The 21,991-nt window shown below is 42.9% G+C and overlaps 1 protein-coding gene across 1 annotated transcript in view; it reads right to left on the bottom strand.

Annotated features, from left to right (window-relative positions):
• Positions 1–327: 327 nt before the first annotated feature.
• Positions 328–21,991, bottom strand: part of LOC126191100 (UDP-glucosyltransferase 2-like) — a 116,681-nt gene continuing 95,017 nt past the window's right edge. Inside the window, exons 6-7 of the mRNA XM_049931835.1 lie at positions 20,325–20,544; positions 328–749 (exon numbers count right to left, since the gene is read on the bottom strand). Coding sequence (XP_049787792.1) covers positions 458–749; positions 20,325–20,544 — 512 coding nt within the window. The 3' untranslated portion in view covers positions 328–457. The remainder of the gene's footprint in view (positions 750–20,324; positions 20,545–21,991) is intronic.

The raw sequence follows: 21,991 nt of genomic DNA on the forward strand, positions 1-21,991 counted from the left end.
GCAGAAAGTGTGTTTCAGTCTTTACTTAGACATGTTACGGTTACACAACATTTGCAGACGAACAGACAGATCACTCTGAATTAGATTAAAGATTCTATTTTAAAAAATTCATTTGTGGTAATGATTTTATTTTCTGAGCAAAACAATTAAAAACAGAAAGTGTGAAGCTTGATGCTGCACGGAAAAGTCTTGCATAATACATTTGACAGGCTGCATTTCCAAGTTTCATTTACTTATCGGTGGAAGTTGGTCAGTCAGTATTACAGAGTGTTTCCTAGTGAAATGCAGCCAACTTTCCGAAAATATGACTGTTCTTCGGAACTGGTGTTGAAAACATCTCAGGTGATAATTCTCTGTACCACAACACGTCCAACCAGCAAGTAACTTTGGACATAAAATGCAAGGCATCGCCTCTGGATGTTAACCGGGCCGGAGGTCCAGCGCTGCCTCCTGCCGCTCAGTGACTCTTGACCCTGTCCCGGCGCGCCGCTCTGCCCCTCCAGAGAGGCCCCAGCAGGCAGCGCAGGCCGGCGTAGGCGGCCGCCAGCGCGAGCAGCAGCGTGGCCAGGGCGGGGGCGGCGACGTCGAGCAGCAGGTGCCGGTGCCAGGGCAGCGCCAGGGAGGCGGGGCGCAGGTGCGGCGCCCCCCCGTGCCGCAGCACGTGCTCCACCCAGTAGACTGCCTCCTCCAGGGGCGGCCGCGGTCGGTCCCGGAACAGCGCAGACAGCTCCCTCATGCGCTTTCGGTAGCTGAAACAGCGCCGATCCCAGTGACGGCGAATTGGTCGCTCTACGTTCTACGAAAGAGAGGACGCAAATAATTCTACATCTACATCTACACCTACATTGTTACTCACCAAGTTACACTTACGTGCCTGGCAAATGACTCACCTAAGCATCTTCACAATAATTCCCTATTATTCCACGCAGGCGGTAATAACGAACATCTATATCTTTACGTGCGAGTTCCGATTCTCCTTTTATTATTATTATGATCGTTTCACCCAATGTACGTCAGCGTCAAAAAAAATCTTTTCGCATTCAGAGAAGAAAGTTGGTGGTTGATACTTCGTGACAAGACCCGCCGCACTCAAATCCTGTATCATGTCTGTGAGACTCTCTCCCCTATTTCTGAGTAACCCAAAACGTGTTGCCCTCGTTTGAACTTTCCCGATGTACTCCGTTAATTCCATCAGGTAAGGAGCCCCACTCAGCGCAGCAGTCCCGCGAAAGAGGACAGACAGGCGTAGCGTAGGCAGTCTGTTTACCAGAGCTCTTGCATCTGCTAAATGTTCCGCCAATAAAACTCAGTCTTTGGTTCGCTTTCCGTACTACACTTTCTACGTGTTCTTTCCAATTTAAGTTGTTCGTAAGTGTAATTCCTGGATTTACGGCCTTTAGATTTGACTTATTTATCCTGTACATGAAGATTAATGTATACCTTTCGGCACTCATGTCGATGGCTTCACACTTTTCATTATTTAGCGTGAAGTGCCAATTTTCGCACCAGAAACATATCTTCTCTAAATCGTTTTCAATTTTTTTTTCATCTTCTGACGATTTTACTAGACGGTAAATGACAGGACACTCTGCAAACAACCTATGGCGGCTGCTCAGATTGTCTCATAAATCGTTCATATTGACAAGGGACAGCAGAGAGCTTGTAACACTACTTAGGGGACTTCAGAAATCATTTCTGTTTTATTCTTTGATTTTCATTCAATTACTACGAACTGTGATGTCTCTGACAGGAAATCACAAATCCAATCATATGACTGAGACGATATTGCACAAGCACGCAGTTTGATTACAAGCCGCTTGTGAGGTACAGTGTCAATAGGGTTCTGGAAATCTAGAAATACAGAATCAATTTGAAATCCCTTGTCAATAACACTCAACACTTTGTGTGAGATGGACCTAGTTGTGTTTCACAAGAACGTTATTTTCTAAATCCGTGTTGACTCTCTGCCAATAGACGCAACTCACAATGTTTGACTACGAGATATGTTCCAAATTTCTGCCGCATGTCGACGTTAATGATATGGGCCTGTAATTTAGTGGACTAATACTATCGCCTTTCGTGGTGTGGCTCGTGCAACTTTGCAGTATTTGGGTACGCATCGTTCGTCGAGCAAACAGTTGTATTAAGTACAGAGCTATTGTATCAGCGTACTCTGAAAGGAATCTAGTTGGTATACAGTATGGACCGAAGCCTTCATTTGTTAAATGTTCTAACTCGTATTGTGACACTGTGCTGTGTCTTTTCATTTAATTATTTTTCGTTGTAAGGGAAACTGCAGTTTCTCCTAGTACAAGCGCAAATGCGGCTTCCGCTAGTGCGTTAGAACCGCTAATATGACGAAACCCGCGGTTTTTACTAGTACGCTGAACCCTAATGCTTTTGCTAGTACATTTCAAACTACAGTTTATGTTAATACCACTGAACCAACAGTGGCTGTAAAGACACTGACACTCACAGTTTATGATGTACCACAGAACCAACAGTTTCTACCAGGATGTTGTAATCGGCAGTTTCCGATAATATATTTGACGATGGAGTTTCTGCTAATATGCCGGAATTCAGACTTTCTGTTAGTACATTGGAAACTAGTGTTCCTGCCTGTACAATGTGAACCGTGTGCGAGAACAATACCTCCTACCTGGACAACTTGAGCACTGATTCTGGGTATGTGCGGAGCTAGAGCTCCCTCACGGAGGGATGATGGAAGAGAGAGTCGGGCGAAGGCTCGCGCACAGCCTTGGGGAGGCCGGCGCACGAGGCAGCGTGCCCGGCGTGACCACGTTCACGTTCCAGCAGCAGGCGCTGGCGCTGCCGGCGGGCGCCTCTGCGGCGATTCCTGCGCCGTGGCGGCCGTTTCACGAGCAGTCGGAGCGGGCGCTTGCCCTACTTGCGTGCCATGCTCGGTCGAAGGCAGAATCTGGGATCTGCCGCTACCTGTTTTGATGTTGAGCGTTATTTTGGCATTTCTACGACACTCGTGCCGGTCGGTGGCTTTTCAGAGATTATTGGCAGCTTCGTGCTTAAGGGGCTCCGGAACGCCCTATACTTGCAATATTAAAATAACGCTTATAAGTTACATCTTTCCACAGAAAGTATTTGAGGTAGGAAGTTGAACTTTTTACAGATTATTTATTGGAATATGGGCTACAACTTAACACAGGGATTTTACAAAATTTTAGTTCAGTTATTAAAGATGATTTGTTTTCAATTGTAATGAAAATTCACAACACTTTTTTGCAATTTTTTATTTATATATTCAAAAATATACAGTTTTTTGGAAAAAGGCTGTGTTAAATTATGCATAAGGTACTGTGTAACATTTACTGAAAGTTTGAAACAAATATGTTTGGAAGATCCTTAGAAAACATGTAATTAGTATGAGAAAATAAAAGTTTTGGGAATCGAGCGACAAAGATTGGATTAACTTTTTAGTGCATTCCAGGTCCATAGGATGGATTATCTTCATCCTCTGCAAACTCCTCCTCCAGCTTCCTCTTGTTCCTCCTCCTGTTTACTCTTGCTTGTATTTCTAGACTCTTTACAGCCCTGTCTGCAGCCCGAAGGCGTTCCTTGTCTAAAGCAAGCATCGCTCGTACCATGTTAGAACCTATCTTCATTCCCATATTTCTAAATACCTTGCACCTTACAATGTTGCCATCATTGAAAGTCGCAACAGCATCATACACACCAAAGTGAAGTGTTTCTATTCCAACAAATACAGTCTTGGAGATTCTCGACCTGGCCGTGCGGTTAAAGGCGCTGCAGTCTGGAACCGCATGACCGCTACGGTCGCAGGTTCGAATCCTGCCTCGGGCATGGATGTTTGTGATGTCCTTAGGTTAGTTAGGTTTAACTAGTTCTAAGTTCTAGGGGACTAATGACCTCAGCAGTTGAGTCCCATAGTGCTCAGAGCCATTTTTTTTGATTCTCGACCATATTACACTATTTACACTTTCATTGGGGTTTTGAGTTTTTCCGTGAATACACATTTTCAACAGTTCAGGTGCTGCTAAGTCTCTAAAAATAGGTTTTAACACCTCCATTATTGCATGAGGCAGACTATGCTTATGAGTGTACACTTCACCAGTTAACAATCCTTTGTTATACACTCCTGGAAATTGAAATAAGAACACCGTGAATTCATTGTCCCAGGAAGGGGAAACTTTATTGACACATTCCTGGGGTCAGATACATCACATGATCACACTGACAGAACCACAGGCACATAGACACAGGCAACAGAGCATGCACAATGTCGGCACTAGTACAGTGTATATCCACCTTTTGCAGCAATGCAGGCTGCCATTCTCCCATGGAGACGATCGTAGAGATGCTGGATGTAGTCCTGTGGAACGGCTTGCCATGCCATTTCCACCTGGCGCCTCAGTTGGATCAGCGTTCGTGCTGGACGTGCAGACCGCGTGAGACGACGCTTCATCTAGTCCCAAACATGCTCAATGGGGATCAGATCCGGAGATCTTGCTGGCCAGGGTAGTTGACTTACACCTTCTAGAGCACGTTGAGTGGCACGGGATACATACGGACGTGCATTGTCCTGTTGGAACAGCAAGTTCCCTTGCCGGTCTAGGAATGGTAGAACGATGGGTTCGATGACGGTTTGGATGTACCGTGCACTATTCAGTGCCCCTCGACGATCACCAGTGGCGTACGGCCAGTGTAGGAGATCGCTCCCCACACCATGATGCCGGGTGTTGGCCCTGTGTGCCTCGGTCGTTTGCAGTCCTGATTGTGGCGCTCACCTGCACGGCGCCAAACACGCATACGACCATCATTGGCACCAAGGCAGAAGCGACTCTCATCGCTGAAGACGACACGTCTCCATTCGTCCCTCCATTCACGCGTGTCGCGACACCACTGGAGGCGGGCTGCACGATGTTGGGGCGTGAGCGGAAGACGGCCTAACGGTGTGCGGGACCGTAGCCTAGCTTCATGGAGACGGTTGCGAATGGTCCTCGCCGATACCCCAGGAGCAACAGTGTCCCTAATTTGCTGGGAAGTGGCGGTGCGGTCCCCTACGGCACTGCGTAGGATCCTACGGTCTTGGCGTGCATCCGTGCGTCGCTGCGGTCCGGTCCCAGGTCGACGGGCACGTGCACCTTCCGCCGACCACTGGCGACAACATCGATGTACTGTGGAGACCTCACGCCCCACATGTTGAGCAATTCGGCGGTACGTCCACCCGACCTCCCGCATGCCCACTATACGCCCTCGCTCAAAGTCCGTCAACTGCACATACGGTTCACGTCCACGCTGTCGCGGCATGCTACCAGTGTTAAAGACTGCGATGGAGCTCCGTATGCCACGGCAAACTGGCTGACACTGACGGCGGCGGTGCACAAATGCTGCGCAGCTAGCACCATTCGACGGCCAACACCGCGGTTCCTGGTGTGTCCGCTGTGCCGTGCGTGTGATCATTGCTTGTACAGCCCTCTCGCAGTGTCCGGAGCAAGTATGGTGGGTCTGACACACCGGTGTCAATGTGTTCTTTTTTCCATTTCCAGGAGTGTATTTGACGCCCGACCGTTCTAGGGTTAAGAGAGGCTTTATGTATGATGTAGTTGATCCAATGCTCACTCCATGCCTTGTCGCTGCGGATCGGGTGCACTAGGTCTACCCCGGAGTGGTATGTGCCGCCCGCGGTCCGCAACCACGTGATTTATTGTCACCTAAGGAACCTCTTTGAGTAAATTGTTTTACTTGAAATTCTGGAAGGATAAAGAGAATATACATATTGCACTGTTTAATAAGAAAATATTTAATACCTGAAGTGACTAAATTACCTTTGTAAACCTTAGGAACTTTACGCAAATTCGGTTTCTTAATGTAAATGAACTGTGTTTTAGAGCTGCACTCTTTCAATAAGAACAGATTAGTAAATTGCTTCTTCTACAACTATTGGAACATGATGAAAATTTGTTTCTTGACGTAAATGGACCTTATCCTACAGTGACACTGTTGTAGAAAGAGAAAATTTAATGTTTTAAATTAGTAAACTTCTTCTTGCATTTCTTCTTGTAGTACTTTTCGAACTTAAGGATAAATTTGGATTCTCACTGTGGGTTAACCTGTTCTAATGTTGCACTATTTCAATAGGAAAAGAAACAAAGTTTAATTCTTGCAGCTAGCAAATGTTTTTTGTCAAAAGAAAGGAAATTACGAAAATTTGTAGTATTCTAGTAACTTCTAGTATTCTAGTAATAAATTGATGAAACTGTTATTTTGAATAATCCAAGGATGTTCAAGTTGTTACCCAGTAGTTACATTCAGACCTGTTGACTGTGTCCTCTCATTAATTAACGTCCTTGTTAAAGGAACCTGCAGATTCTGATAGTACAGCCGGAGTTTCAGTTAGTGCAGTTGATCTCTCAGTTTCTCCTAGTGCATTACAACAGGCAGTTTCCCATAACACATCGGAACACACAGTTTCTGTCAGCATGCTGAACTTCGCTGTTTCTGCTAGCCCACTGCAAAGAGCAATTTCTGATACTACTCTGGACCATGCAGTTTCCGCTGGGTTGTTGGAACCCACAGTTTTTGTTAATATATCTGAGATGTAGTTTCCTCTAATACATTGAAACTCACAGATTCTCTTAGTACGCTGGAATCTAAGATTTCTTTCAGCATGATGGACTCCACAGTATCTGCTAATACTTTGGAACCTGCAATTTCTACTGACTGAATGGAACCTATCGATTTTTATGTTACACCGAAATTTCAGATAGTGTAGTGGAACCTTCAGTTCCTGCTGCTAAATTGAAAAGTGCAACTTCTGCGATTGATAAAACCCACCGTTTCTGCTAGTGCGATAGAACCCTCAGGATCTGCTAGTGTTTTGGAAACAGCAATTTGTGCAAGTAAGAGAGAATCACAGTTTTTGCTAGGTCATTGGAAATCACAGTTTCTGCTACCTTATGTAGCAAGACAGTTTTATTGGTATGTTTGAAACCACAGTTTCTGGTACTATGTTAGATCCTGAAGTTTCTGCCAGTACAGTCAATGTCGAGGATTAACACGATGAAGTGACATTATTTGCCCCGTTGACGCAAATTAAACATATACTACATAAAATCCCATAAGCCAGTATTACACCAAAGAACTCAAACTACACGTAACCAAACCAAGGCCAGGTATCGGTCATCAGTAAGGTTCAAAATGGCTCTGAGCACTATGGGACTTAACTTCTAAGGTCATCAGTCCCCTAGAACTTAGAACTACTTAAACCTAACTAACCTAAGGACATCACACACATCCATGCCCGAGGCAGGATTCGAACCTGCGACCGTAGCGGCCGCTCGGTTCCAGACTGTAGCGCCTTTAACCGCTTGGCCACCACGGCCGGCCATCAGTAAGGGAACCCACGTTAAACAGACATTAAAATTCATGAACCTATTAATTACTCTATCGCCGTCTTATTTAACAACCACATGCAAAACACATATCAGTTGGGTTCAGCTGATTTCCTACTCTGAGTAATAACATTTCGGAATGATCAGCCAAACGCACAGTTTTTTTAAGAAAGGAAAATAAAACATTGGTATTTTCAGTATTTCAGCCAAGAATCTGCAAACTCTAGTCAGATGCGAGGATACTTATACTATCCGACTGCAGCCAAAAATTCGTTGCAAAATAACGAAAATTCAGAATGACAGTGTAGCAGAGGTTACTTATGGCGCTAACGTCACCTCTAGCTTTCCCTGTTCCGTTCGCGAGTAGTCCCTGATGTCCATGGCTGTCGATAAGGCTCCTTGTGACCTCTGACTTGTCCGATTTTCTCATTGTGGCCACAGAGCGAGATGTACTTCTGTGGGAGGGAGCAAAAGGTTTCCAAAATCTCAGCGGGGGATTACTTTCGGAATTTCAACGGTAAACTTTCCTGGGTTGCTTAAAAACATTCTTTGCACGCCTCTCGTTTAGCCTCTGCCAGTGGAGTTTGTTGAGTAACTCCGTAATGTTCTTATGCATACTAAACGAACCTGTGACCAGAGGCTCCGCCCTTCGTTGGATCTTCTACCTTCGTTAGCCCAACCTGTAGGGCTCCACCACTGGTAAGCAGCATTCAAGAATCGGTCAAACAAGTGCGTCGTGCGCCATTCATTTAGTGGGCGAATCACACTTCCTGCCTATTCTTCCCATCAATCGCAGCTTGCATCTGCTTTCCACACAGTTTTATGAGAGTATTCCAGGTTAGGTCGCTCCTAGCTATTTTATGGTTCGTTTCAGTGACTTATGTGCAATAGTGTAATCGAACAGTAACAGACCATTTCGTCTCTAAATGATCAGTTTGTCACATTTATTTACCGTCAGTACAAAGTGGCAGTCATCTGTACAGCCATTTGCAGTTCCCTACACTCTTATGACATTGCAGCCCATAGACAACAACATCGTCTACAAACAGCCTCATGAAGTTTCTACTGTTATTCGCACCCTAATTTATATACATTATAATGAATAATGGTCCCATAGAATAGCTCGGTGTAGCCATGTAGTTTCTTTCACGTTTGTCAATTTCGCCCTGTCAAGAACGATGTTTTGAGTTTTGTTTGCTAGGAAGTCCCGTATTCAGTCAGAAATCTCGTCCGATAGTAATTGCACTGCATTTTTTTCGCTAAATGATTCTATCATACAATATATCTGCCAGGCACCTGAGTGTGAATTGCAGGGGATTCTTGTAGATAGTCTGTTGGTGCCTGCCTCGGGTTCTTCAGATAACTTTTATTTACAGATTTTCCTGTCGGTTCGCCAGCATAAGTGGCTGGCATCGCCAAAGGTTCACCCTCGACTTCGGGTGGCGGAATAGCGTCGAACCCGTGGCCAGACACCACACGTATGCCAACGTCTGAGAGCTTCACGCTGGTCATTGTCGCGAATGATAGAAAACAGGGTTAAAAATCAAGTTAGATGTAGGCTTGGAAATTCCTGCTACCAGCGAGGCGGACGTGACCGGACGTAGCTTATGTATGATGTTTACTCCGCTAACAAGAGCGGACTATGCCGCGTCACGACGCTCCAGAGCCGTTACAAGCTGCAACCCTTGGACACAGTGAACATAGCGGAGTAAGGACTGATCGTCACGGAGGCATCACGTGCTGCCGCGTAACGCACACGTAATGCTCGAGAGTACTGGAAATTTCTAGAAACAAGCGGTGCCAGGTGTACTACCACCTATACAAAGGCTAGCCGCCATAGAGTGATGGCAGTGATGGCTGTGACTGAGCAGCTGGTCAGTTGGTCAGCTATGGTTTAGCTCAGGGGCGGGCAGGAATCCTGCACGTGTGCGGTGCACTTGCACGCGTGCAGTTAACAGGTGTTCTGCGTGCACACAGGGGCAAGCTGGCCACCCGCTTCTCTCCCCTCCACACCATAACTTCAGTCTGCTCCTTCCAAAAAATGGTTCAAATGGCTCTGAGCACTATGGGACTCAACTGCTGTGGTCACAAGTCCCCTAGAACTTAGAACTACTTAAACCTAACTAACCTAAAGACAGCACACAACACCCAGCCATCACGAGGCAGAGAAAATCCCTGACCCCACCGGGAATCGAACCCGGGAACCCGGGCGTGGGAAGCGAGAACGCTACCGCACGACCACGAGATGCGGGCCTGCTCCTTCCTCTGTAATGCGTTTTGTGTCCTAGTTTGCTTTATTTAAATGAAGGAATAAAGTTAGTACGAGTGCTCGAAAGAAATCATGGTTTGAAAGAGTACCTATTACCTACGATACGTTTTATTTAACTATCACAGGTGGAGTTTACAATGCGTTTAATATCTGGAACAAAATTTCTACATACAGACAAGCGCAAACAGTTACGTAAATTTTCATCACTGATATTTGCTCTTAACCAAAACTTATTAATTCAGCAAATGGTTTTCCAGCTCTCGCTATATTAAGCCCAATCTTATAACTTGCACGTACCGCTGGGCTACTATTGTTGTCGTCCTGAAAAATTGAAAACAGTGCTCCATAAAATGTTAAATCAGTTAGATGAGAGACATGGCGAAAGAAAGTCGCAGACCTTGTAACATTATGTGATTGTCTTATCATTTTAAATCATTCACTAATCGAGCAGTCGCTCGGCAACAGCTACAGTTAGCAAATAATGTTGCGAGAATGTAAAAGGTGAACGACCTGTGACGTAACTTGTTTATTGTCGAAGCGCCGTCAGAGATGCAGTGAGTTATTGACTTTGAAAACCGCGGCGCGAAAAACAGACAGAAGAAGAACACTTTTATTCCATTTTTTTTTTTTTTTTTGAGGTACGAGATATTCTCGATGAACAGTTACTCATTCTTCTCTTGTCTCTTGTGTCGGACGCGCATGTCTTGCCGCCGTATTATTATCGTTAAAAATAATATTGTTTTTGTGAAAAGTGAAGGTGTAATACTAAAAGCGCCTAGCAGTAGATTTATTGTGCGACGTGTATGTGAAAACGTCGAAGGAATTGTTTTCATTAAGAGAAGTTCCAGTCAAAACGACATCCATGTTAAATCCTTCATTGCAATGTAAGTTTGTCTATTACTTGCCATAAATTCAGAGTTAAATGGAAATGGTGTATGGACTATTTATTTAATATAGAATCTATGTCTCACTCCTTCATGAAGTTATTTAATTTTCTTTATGTTTCTGCCAAATAGAGAGTTCACAGTCACGAATTCTTTCGTCGAGTTCGGACGGAAGTTGCATGCGGCGAAATATTTTCTCCGCGCCATATTCTACTGGTAAATGCATGATAAACTACGGTCCCTTAGGAAATTCATGTTGAGCTATCCAAAATAATTATATTTTGAATAGGCGTTTACTCTCCTCTGCACTGCAACTTCCGACTGATCAGACGATCCAACAAGAAACAGCCGCACACAGTCGGCGTTCGCAAATATGTTTCCACCGCTGATCATAGCTATATGTTACAGCACAAAAGTAACATATTGTTATAATTAGCGACTACGAACGGGGACATTTATAACTGTATGTTTATGTATACACATTACGTAAACATATCGTTATAATTGGCGCCCGAATAGGGACCTGAATAAAAAAAAATATACTCAAAGGAATAATAATTTATATAAGATACGCATTGTGGGAATATTCATAAATAATTGTAGCTAATCTTGTGCTTTTTATTTGTTACATGACATCAAACGCCATCCAGTAAAATTTCCATTGAGCGAAAGAAACGAGATATTCAGAGAAAATTACGGAAGAGAGATTTTTTTTGGAACAGAATTTGTGCGAAAATCTAGTTGCAACGCCCAAGGCAGTCATCAGTAACGTAAGTTAAAATTTCGTTAGCCGTAGCCAAGCTTCCTTAATTTCAGCCGACATTAATCAATTTGTGGCGATCTTTAGTAGTTGCAGTAAAATTTGCTTTGAATTCAGTAGATTGCATTTAGTAGATTAGAAATTTCTTCAAGTATTGTTTAAATTCCATTGTTGTGTATTGCATATCATTTGTTTTTAAATGTCCGCTGCCTGTTCACGGAGCTGACCAGCCTTAGTTTTCATTTATTTTGAACAGTGTGCAGCCATACTTTCTTTACGGTCCAGAATAGTCTCTTGTTCTCGTGACGTGCATCTCCCGACATTCCGATCTTGTGACGTAGCAGTGACAACCGACTCGCAACCGATAAATTACATCTCTGTCGACAGCTGACGGCCGTAGCTCAAACGAACTTCATTGACTTACTGTTTGTAAATAAGTGAGCTATGGCAGACGATAAAATGTCATCACTAGATTCTAATGAACGGAATGAAACGAGTGAAGTGTCGCGTCGCTTACGGTCCCGCACGGTAATTAGTAGGGCTGAGACACCAATTGAAACAATTGTAGAAAGTGAAGTGGGAAATCTTACGGACTTTGGTGTCTCACACCATAATGTTACCGGTACTGAACTAGACAATGCCAACATAGTTTCTGCCACTAGTAGTCGTAGCCATATACCGGTTACAAGGGAGGCAGGTGAAAGCAATTCAGGGGTAGTGACAGACGATGTATTCAAACAGCTACTGAGTCAAATAAGTCAAATGATGCAGGACGGAAATCGCCAATTGAAAGAGGAAAATCGCCAAATGGTGAATTCCATTAAAAATGATTTGAAAGACGAAAATAGACAAATGTTAGCCTCACTTGAAGATAAACTTTCTACAGTAATTGAAGATAAACTTTCTACAGTAAGCGAAGAAATAAAAACTGTTAGAGAAAACGTAGCGAAAGAAGTAGCAAAGCAAGTTAAGGATGCTGTTTCTCAAATGCGAAGTGGAATAATTTTCGAACTGAATGACACTTTAGCTACCATGCAAAGCGAGACAGCTGACATCCGAAACGCAACCAAGAATCTTGACTCCACCGTAACCACGGTTAATCACAGATTAGACAGAGTAACTACGCAGGTAGAAAAACTAACTGAGGGAATGTCAAACTTGACTCTGGAAACGGAAACGAAAGTAAAGGAGAGGCTAGATACTCATGAGAGAGAATTTAGAGAAAAGTATGAGAACTGGATTGCTGGAAAGGACAAATTTGTCGAAGATAAAATTAACAAAGACCTAGTAGAGACTGTGAAAGCAACCACTCTTGGTATCTTGTCAGCTCCTGGAAGCTCCGGAGATACCGTAATGTCTGAACTCGGTAGCATTAGGCGTACCCTTCAGCAAGAATTACCAAATTGGAAGCAAGAGGTAACGGAACAGCTAAATAACCTGAAGGCACAAGTGAGTAGTAGTTCCCGAATACAGAGACCGAATTATCCTAACTCTTTAGCCTCAGAGGAAGAAGATGAATTATTTCGTCAATTCCGAATACCTGTTGTATCTAATGAACACACTTCACCACCACATATTCTAGTTAGTCGCCGAAATCAAGAATCTGACTCAGTAGTAAAAATGATGAAGGAAGAAAGCATGATAAAGCATCGAGTTTTTCAAACCTTTAACCCAGAAAAACGAAATATCCACCCAATTGTCTTTCTTCGTGGATTCTCCGGCATTTTTCCAAATTCGTGGACTGATAGACAGCGTATTCAATTTGTTACCGGATATATAGGTGGCGAATCGGCAATATGGGGAACAGAAATGGTTGATAAGTGTCGAACATATGAGGAGTTTGAGCACTGTTTCCTCAGCAAATTTTGGAGCGAAGGTGTTCAGAAGCGCCTTCGTAAAGAAGTCTATAATGCAGAACAATTTGACCCCAGGAATAGTAGCCTGAGAAAGTACTTCGAAAAATACCTTGGCAAAATTAGGTATTGGGATAACCCCATCAATAGTAAAGATGTAATTATGATTCTCAAGTCTAAATTACCCATTTCGATTCGTGAAAAGATGATAGCCATACCAGATGATGATCCAGATACCTTTCTGTCGATATTAGATTCCCTAGACCTGATCTATGAGGACATGAGAGCTAACAAACCGCGGAATACTCCGCACAATTCTTGGCCACAACATTACGACAGTAACGGCTATGAAAAGCCAGGGAACGGTTCAAAAAGTAGTAACGATTGGCAAAACGGAAATAAAGGCAGTGGGTATCCGCACAAAAGGAATAGACATAATCAACACAACCGATTCAACCCTGTGTATAACACGACTGGTAACCAGTACGGCAATCAATCGTGCAAGCAGAAGTTTGGAAACGGTTTCAGTCAAAAAGGTTGGCAACAGCAGAGCGGATCGCAATGGAATGCACCGTACTCGCGCAGCCAACACTCAAATTACGGGCAGCAACAAACAGCTGATAACGCCCACTCATACCAATACAACTCCGCGCCTAGTAAAAATCAAGCGCAGGGAATGTACAGAAACACACAGTTTAACGGCAACCCACAGTGTGAAGGTGGATTTCACAGTAACAATTCCGGAAATCATAATAGTAATAAAAATTATCAGACCCCGCGAAGGCATTACAATCCCCCTGTATTTTTCGCAAACGCGGAAGACAGTAACACGTATTGGACACCAGAACAAACGCAGCAACATTTTGACACGAGGTTTGGGCATAACTGTAATTTTGTTCCTCAGTGTTCTCATAATGTCAGATTGGTCGAACTTTCTAATGATGAAGGCCAATCAAAACCACACAAACAGGAAAACTAAGTTCAGCATCTGAAAGCTCCCTAAGTGATGCTGTGAGACAGAATAGGGGCTACCACTTCGATGGAGAGACTAACCTTGACGTACTTGTACTGAAATAAGGTGTTAACTTATAAAGTAGGCGAAAAGGTCTTGCTAAAAACACACTTTAAACCATCGTTGCTCTTACACTAAAATCAAAAATGGCAAAGTCTTTTGAGGGACCTTACGAGATCCTTCGTATACCGCATATAGGTTGTTATCTGATTTCTGATCCCGCAAATGGAAAAATAAAAGGATTATACCATCACTCTGATCTTAAAAAATATCATGCTACAGAATAAGTCAAAAGGAAAGCTTTATAATGACAAGAGAAGGTTAGCCGCTAGTGACTAAGTGACAACTGATTTGACTTCGTTAAAAAAAAAATGCTTAGAATATATATTACACGACAGTGAGTCTATCTTGCTATACAGCAGACAATTTAAAATATGTTATCTTGAGCCGTAATTTAAGTACATACAAGCTGACAATAAAAAAATAATCTTGTTTAACAAAGAAAGTGATCAACTCCAAGAACTCTAGTTTTAAGATTTAGTTTTAAGGAGATAATATTTAAGAGAGAGAAATGAAATATAAAGCGAAGGATGTGCCTAACACGCCGGCTTCTGCGATATGAAAAGCTAAAGAAGTGAAAATAAAACATAGTATGTAAGAATTTCTTTTAAGTTCAAGGAGCAATGATCCAGAAACGAAATTTATTTTCGTCAAGGACAAGGGTCGCTTGACAATTATTGGTTCCTGATCCCACTGAAAAGGAAAACAAGTAACTAGTTTATAAGTCAGCTATGTCTAGATTAAGTTCCAATGTACATAGAAATCTGGAACAGGTTCATCTCTGCATTAAAATAACGTAATGTTTACGAAACATGTGAGTTACTTGTAAGTACCAACATGACCACGAAAGCGCTATCCTTCAGCTAGATAAACAAAGTAGCATTAATTGTAATTGCAATACGCAGGACAGATACATTCAAAGCCATAAGTGAAATAAATACCAAGTATAAGAATGTAAGTGGCAAGGACAAAGCAATTATGACTTAAGGTCATATATAGAGGCCAATGCAGTGTAGTGCAAGCAGGCGTCAAGGCGAGAATAAAATGACAATGAAACCGCCGGCAAAACAAAGTAGCTAGTTTGTAATTGGAGCGTGTACGCAGACGTACGGCGCAAAGGAAAATTAATTTCTGAGTCATAAGGAACAAGGAGTTGTTTGCTAGATTTCTTCTTCTATGTACTATTATATCTATGTCTTTCTTCTGAATTTGTGTAAATATCCTAACCCGCCTAAACCCGTCCCGTAGACTTGACGTCACAGATTGAGAAATGCGGTTGACGTGGAAGGCTGGTTTGGCATACGATTTTCAAAAGGAAGCGCGTGAACGAAATCGAGAAAAGCTAGTTTTGAAATGTCTTTATTTTTCCTTTTAAAGTCAATCCGAGACGCAAACCGAGATCGCGATAAGGAATTTGAAATTTTCTTGAATGGTGTTCTGTTCTCATGTGAGAGGGCAATCAAATGTGACTGATTGATCCTCACACCTAGTAAAAAGAGAATTTTTGTTGAAATGACAGTAATAACTTTAATGAATCTAATAAATAGAAAGAACGATTGAAATGAATTAAAATAATAATAATTGCTAACAGATCGGAGAAACTAATGTATTGAGACTGTGAACTAAAAGCATAATTAGTCTTAGAGAAAGATGAGGAACAATGTAAAGCGAAATGTTAAGGTAGTTACCAACAAAGTAACAGAAATTGAAATGGACATGATAATCAAAGCTCTGAATTAACAAGCTTCAAAGTGAGACAAACTATTTGATTATAAACTGTAAAAAAAAATTGTGTACATAGTAGTGTATAAGTGAAGGCTTAAAATGGTGTGGAAGTCTGCCACAGACACGAAGCAATGCATCGTTGTTATAAGTAAGTGATAATTTCATTCACGGTGAAGAGAAAAAAGTGTTAAACGTGCAGATAGGCCGACGGACAATGATAGTCCGGTTGTGTAACCGAAGGCGGTGATGTGATTACGTGCAGTGCATCGGAAACCAAGTGTGTTAGCTGCTTTGCAAAGTGCGAGCACTAGCCTACCTTAAAATCTTCAAAATCGGCTGGAAAATGTGGAGACAGGGATGGTTTCAATGGAGCCTCTGTTCCTGATAATTCTCGTCCCTCCTCACCAGCTCAGCAAACCACAAAATACCACAACACCATCGACGCAACGTGTTCACTGAACCGTGCGCGGAAAAGCTGAAGTACCGCGTGGAGGCTAGTGAGCGCCTCGAGTTGCGATTCAGCTCTAACAATCAGCCTGTGTCAACGTACATCGACGCAACAAACGCGTTAAATTTAAAGTGATGCACTAGCACAGCACTCCCGCCTCAGTTCGACGAAACGGACTTTCCATGAAAGCCGCTCCCAAAATAAAAGACTCTTATATGAGTTCACAATATATCACATACAATGCTAATGTTATATCCCGTGGATGAAATGTGAACAGTCAAACCACACGCGAATAGTGACAAAGTCAAATTTCTATGAATCCCAAGTCCTAAAATAGATTTAAGCTTAGTTTTTAGACTAATGGGTATTTATATTTCTTTTGTTACATGTAACGTGTGTACGTAACGTGCGAGTGAGACTCGCCCGCCAGAGCTGATGAAAAGTTTTCTACTCGGAGAGCGCAAAGTAGCGATCCAACTTCTCAAGGCATAAGCTTCACATGGAGAAGAATCAAATTTTAACTTACCTGTCAATACACAAACAGTGAAAGCGTAAAAATCATGACAACTAGTGAGCAATGGAAAATGGACACGTGTGAGAAATTCCATGTGTGAGAATTATATGTGCATAAAAATGGACACGTGTGAGAAATTCCATGTGTGAGAATTATGTGCGTATAAAAAGATGAATCCTATGTGTTTTCTTTCAGGAGCAAAGAGCCTATGAGCTCTGGACAATAACTTGAGGCCACAAAGATGGTCGGTATGAACTCTGTAAAAAAAAAAAGACTGTAATGAGTATAATGTATAATGTCCATTGTAAACTTCGTAGATTTACTGTCTTAGTTTTTTAATTTTTTTGTGTATCTTTACCTTAAGAACTGTCTTTGTCTATGAATGAGAGATCACCATATTTGTGTAATCCTAATAATCAAATGACAGGAATACTGTGTTTGATCAATGTAAATCTGTAAAGTACTCAATCCCATAATGTTAACGGTGACATGTGAATCTTGGTAATCTCCTTGATTTCCAAGATTCCCATGGAAGGCAATGTAACATTATGTGATTGTCTTATCATTTTAAATCATTCACTAATCGAGCAGTCGCTCGGCAACAGCTACAGTTAGCAAATAATGTTGCGAGAATGTAAAAGGTGAACGACCTGTGACGTAACTTGTTTATTGTCGAAGCGCCGTCAGAGATGCAGTGAGTTATTGACTTTGAAAACCGCGGCGCGAAAAACAGACAGAAGAAGAACACTTTTATTCCATTTTTTTTTTTTTTTTTTGAGGTACGAGATATTCTCGATGAACAGTTACTCATTCTTCTCTTGTCTCTTGTGTCGGACGCGCATGTCTTGCCGCCGTATTATTATCGTTAAAAATAATATTGTTTTTGTGAAAAGTGAAGGTGTAATACTAAAAGTGCCTAGCAGTAGATTTATTGTGCGACGTGTATGTGAAAACGTCGAAGGAATTGTTTTCATTAAGAGAAGTTCCAGTCAAAACGACATCCATGTTAAATCCTTCATTGCAATGTAAGTTTGTCTATTACTTGCCATAAATTCAGAGTTAAATGGAAATGGTGTATGGACTATTTATTTAATATAGAATCTATGTCTCACTCCTTCATGAAGTTATTTAATTTTCTTTATGTTTCTGCCAAATAGAGAGTTCACAGTCACGAATTCTTTCGTCGAGTTCGGACGGAAGTTGCATGCGGCGAAATATTTTCTCCGCGCCATATTCTACTGGTAAATGCATGATAAACTACGGTCCCTTAGGAAATTCATGTTGAGCTATCCAAAATAATTATATTTTGAATAGACGTTTACTCTCCTCTGCACTGCAACTTCCGACTGAGCAGACGATCCAACAAGAAACAGCCGCACACTGTCGATGTTTATGTATACACATTACGTAAACATATCGTTATAACCTCTCCTGACAACAGCAACTACAACAGATTTATCTAGTATCGTCAGATCGCTCTTCTTAAGCTCAATCAGTTTCCCCATCCACTCAGAATCCGACAATAAATTGTACTCGTCCTTGTGAAATTTATTATAACGGCCTTCAATACTAAACTTCCGCTGACCAGCGAGAATACTGCCACATATTAAACATTTCGAATTTTCACGTTTTTGCACAAATAAAAAATGATTCTTCCATTACTTTTAAAAATATAGCAAATCTCCGCTTCTCAGATTCCTTGTTTCATTCTGAATCTTCCGGTTCTTGAAATATAACGTTCACTACGTAGTGGTCGCTTCGCATAAACGTCTGCAGCTTAGCCTGGCACTACATTGTCGCAACCTGCCGGCGCCTGGCTGTCGCCACAGGCCCAGTCGACGACTGCACGCGAGCAGCACACGTGCAGCGCTGTGCGCTCATGAGCCGCGTGCAACGTTTGCCCGCCTCTGGTTTAGCTGGAGTTATGATGCTGTGAGATTGTAGTGCAGTGCTGCATAACGACGAGGGGCTTAGACTCGTTTCGATGTAGTCAACACTCAGTCTGGTGCGCCCGCCTCTGCTATATTGTGACTTAGACTCAGGGAGCTGTGAGAAGTTATACTACTAAGAAGGCAGTTAGTAGACTTTGTATATAGAACTGTTTATAAAACGGATGTGCCAGGGGTGCTTTAGTGTACATATCCTCATGCAATGATTTATGATTACATCCAGTGTATCCTGAGATCCCAGCCGAGTTCCGTATTCTAACTCACCCTACAGCCTCTTTCCAGTGCACAGAAGACAGCCCACGACCACCAGACCTTCTGCCGAGTAAGTTCTTTGACTCGCATTCTTGCAGTCCTCTCAGTTCCTCTCAGAACTTGTCAGTGGGACACGTCATCATTACCACTGTGCTTCTCCCCTTGCTACCTGCAATGGTCGTTCACTGTAGCACAGGAATACAGTATCCCTTTGTCCAAGGGCTTTCTTGTATCTCGTTGAAACTATTGTCAGGTCTGTGAACTTCTATGGCTTCTGTTTCACAGTAGGATCCTAAGTGTCACCTAATTTTATTGTGCGATTGCATTCAGACAGCGCATGCTCTGCAGTAGCTTGTTTCCTCATCTGGCCCAACCTGTAATATTGTTAGTATTCAATGATACTGGATCTGATGGGTTCTCCAGTCATTGCAGTACAGACTTTCCCACATATACTCTGTATGTGATACATTCCCAACATTGTAAGTGGGTCTCTTTTGCTGATCTGTAGCACTCTTCTATTTTCTTGGTCATATTGCAAATTTATACCACGTTTGCGGAAGATACGGCTGATTATATGCGCCACCCTGGGAATGAACGGTACAAACGCCGCACTTGACAGGAATAACGCCTCGTGGTAAACGGATCCCGAGGTCCCGTTCTGCAGCGACGGGTCGTTGCAAGTAACAAAGTGAGCGCAACAGCTGTAATGGGAAAAGCCCTCAGGCGTTGGTGTGACAGATACAGAAAATCTGTGGCCGCGAGATTGACTGTAGTACACCACCAGCAATGGGGCGTTAAGCTTTGAAAGGCACTCTATCCAGCTAACTTCAGGAAAATCGTTAAACAAGCGTTGGCAGAATATCCTGAGATTGAAGCTAACAGGCAATACAAGTGGCCATGAAACTATCAACAAGTTCGTAGTACCATATCAACAATCGACCAAATTATCGGATGTTGGCACCACTGTGATTGCAGCCTTACGAGTTGGCGATGGTGCCCCAAGCACCAAGTGAGGTAATCTGGGGTCGTTGTCGAACCTGTCCACAGTTTCATACACGCTGTGGTCGGTCAGCTGTCACGTGGTCAGGGTCGAGGCCGTTCATGGTACCAGCACATAGTGCCATTGGCGAGACAGCACGGAGCTTCGTGCCCTGTCACGTGTCACGTGGTCGGGTTTGGTAGAAACCTGCAGCTCGTCACGCGTGCTCACCTGGTGTCGTTGATGAGCCTGTCCAGAGCGTCGCGCAGGCTGTGCTCCGTCAGCTGGCCCACGGTCAGGCTGAGGGCGACGCCGCGGCGGCTCATGGCGGCGGCGTTGTGGCGCTGGTCGGACCTGACGGGCACCACCAGCAGGGGCACCCCCGCCCACACCGCCTCCTGCAGGCCCAGCTGCCCGCCGTGCGTGATGAACGCCACCGTCTTGGGGTGGTCTGCCACACAAGTACAGACACAGGGGATTATCGTCTCTCACTCTTGACTCGAAGGTGCCGAATACTGTCGACATGGGTACTAGAATTTCAACGCTAGACTCAAGGGATATTTGTGATAGACACCATCGAGACTGAGAACAAAGTGCGCGGATTGAAAAGGATGTAAGACTGCAAACGCATTATTTTTCCCTACCGTTCAATCATGACATAAAAGAAGCAGTAACGGGAATAAAAGAGAATTTCAAAAGTGTGTTTAAAACTGAGGGTGAAAAAATAACAATACGACCCGCTGATAACATTGCTATCATCAGTGAAAGTCAAGTTGAGCTACAGGACTTGTGAATGGACTGGATAGGTTAATGAATGTAGAGTACAGGTTGAGAGAAAATGAAGACAGAGAAAGAAATGAGGAGTAGTAGAAACAAGATTATTACTCTAGTGGTAAACTTCACATCTACTTATGGGACCATGAAGTACAAGAAGTGAATGGATTCTGCTACATTAGACGCAAGAAGCAAAATAACGTGATTTATGGAGCAAGGAGGACATTGGCTAGAAGAGCAAAAAGGGAATTATTAGTTGAAAAAATATATTATTAACAATCTTTGGCCTTAATTTAAAGAAGAAATTACCCATCTGGTGGGCAGGTATATGCCTACTGCCAATGAGCCTCTTCATCAGATGATTTCTACGAAACAGAACCACCCCTCAGTCACATTATTGTAAAATTAAACCCAACGAAATCTAAACACGAATGAAAAAGTCTTCTGCCATGACCAGTGAAACTGAAGTAGGCATCATGTACTCTACTTCAAGATTACTCGTACTACTCCAAACATAGGTTAACGTAATTGCCGGCCGGGGTAGCCGTGCGGTTCTAGGCGCTACAGTCTGGAACCGCGAGACCGATACGGTCGCAGGTTCGAATCCTTCCTCGGGCATGGATGTGTGTGATGTCCTTAGGTTAGTTAGGTTTAAGTAGTTCTAAGTTCTAGGGGACTGATGACCTCAGAAGTTAAGTCCCATAGTGCTCAGAGCCATTTGAACCATTTAACGTAATTTATCAAATTTACCAAAGTAATGCTGCCTAGTTCAAAAACAGATGACATTCAAGATAACGACATATTTATTTCCAGAAGACATGGGACACAGAGCAGCAAAACATGTCGGTTATATTCATGCTCCTTTTTAATAAAATTAAGTGTGTACTGATGCACAGTTGACAAAATTGCAAAGGGGTGGAAAAGCGACTCTGCTTCTCACTTTGATTATGAATTATGCGCTATTACTGTAACTAATTCATTGTAGCTGATAATACCAAAGCTAGAACCATATATTTAAATCAATGACTCCTGCTTTTGTAGGAGCACAGTGCAGTTGGTGAAATTCACCTTAAAGATTCCTATTGCCACTGCTCCGAACTGCTCACCACGTGCATGTAGATTTC

The sequence above is a fragment of the Schistocerca cancellata genome, chromosome 6, assembly GCF_023864275.1.
Source record: "Schistocerca cancellata isolate TAMUIC-IGC-003103 chromosome 6, iqSchCanc2.1, whole genome shotgun sequence".
NCBI lineage: Eukaryota > Metazoa > Arthropoda > Insecta > Orthoptera > Acrididae > Schistocerca > Schistocerca cancellata.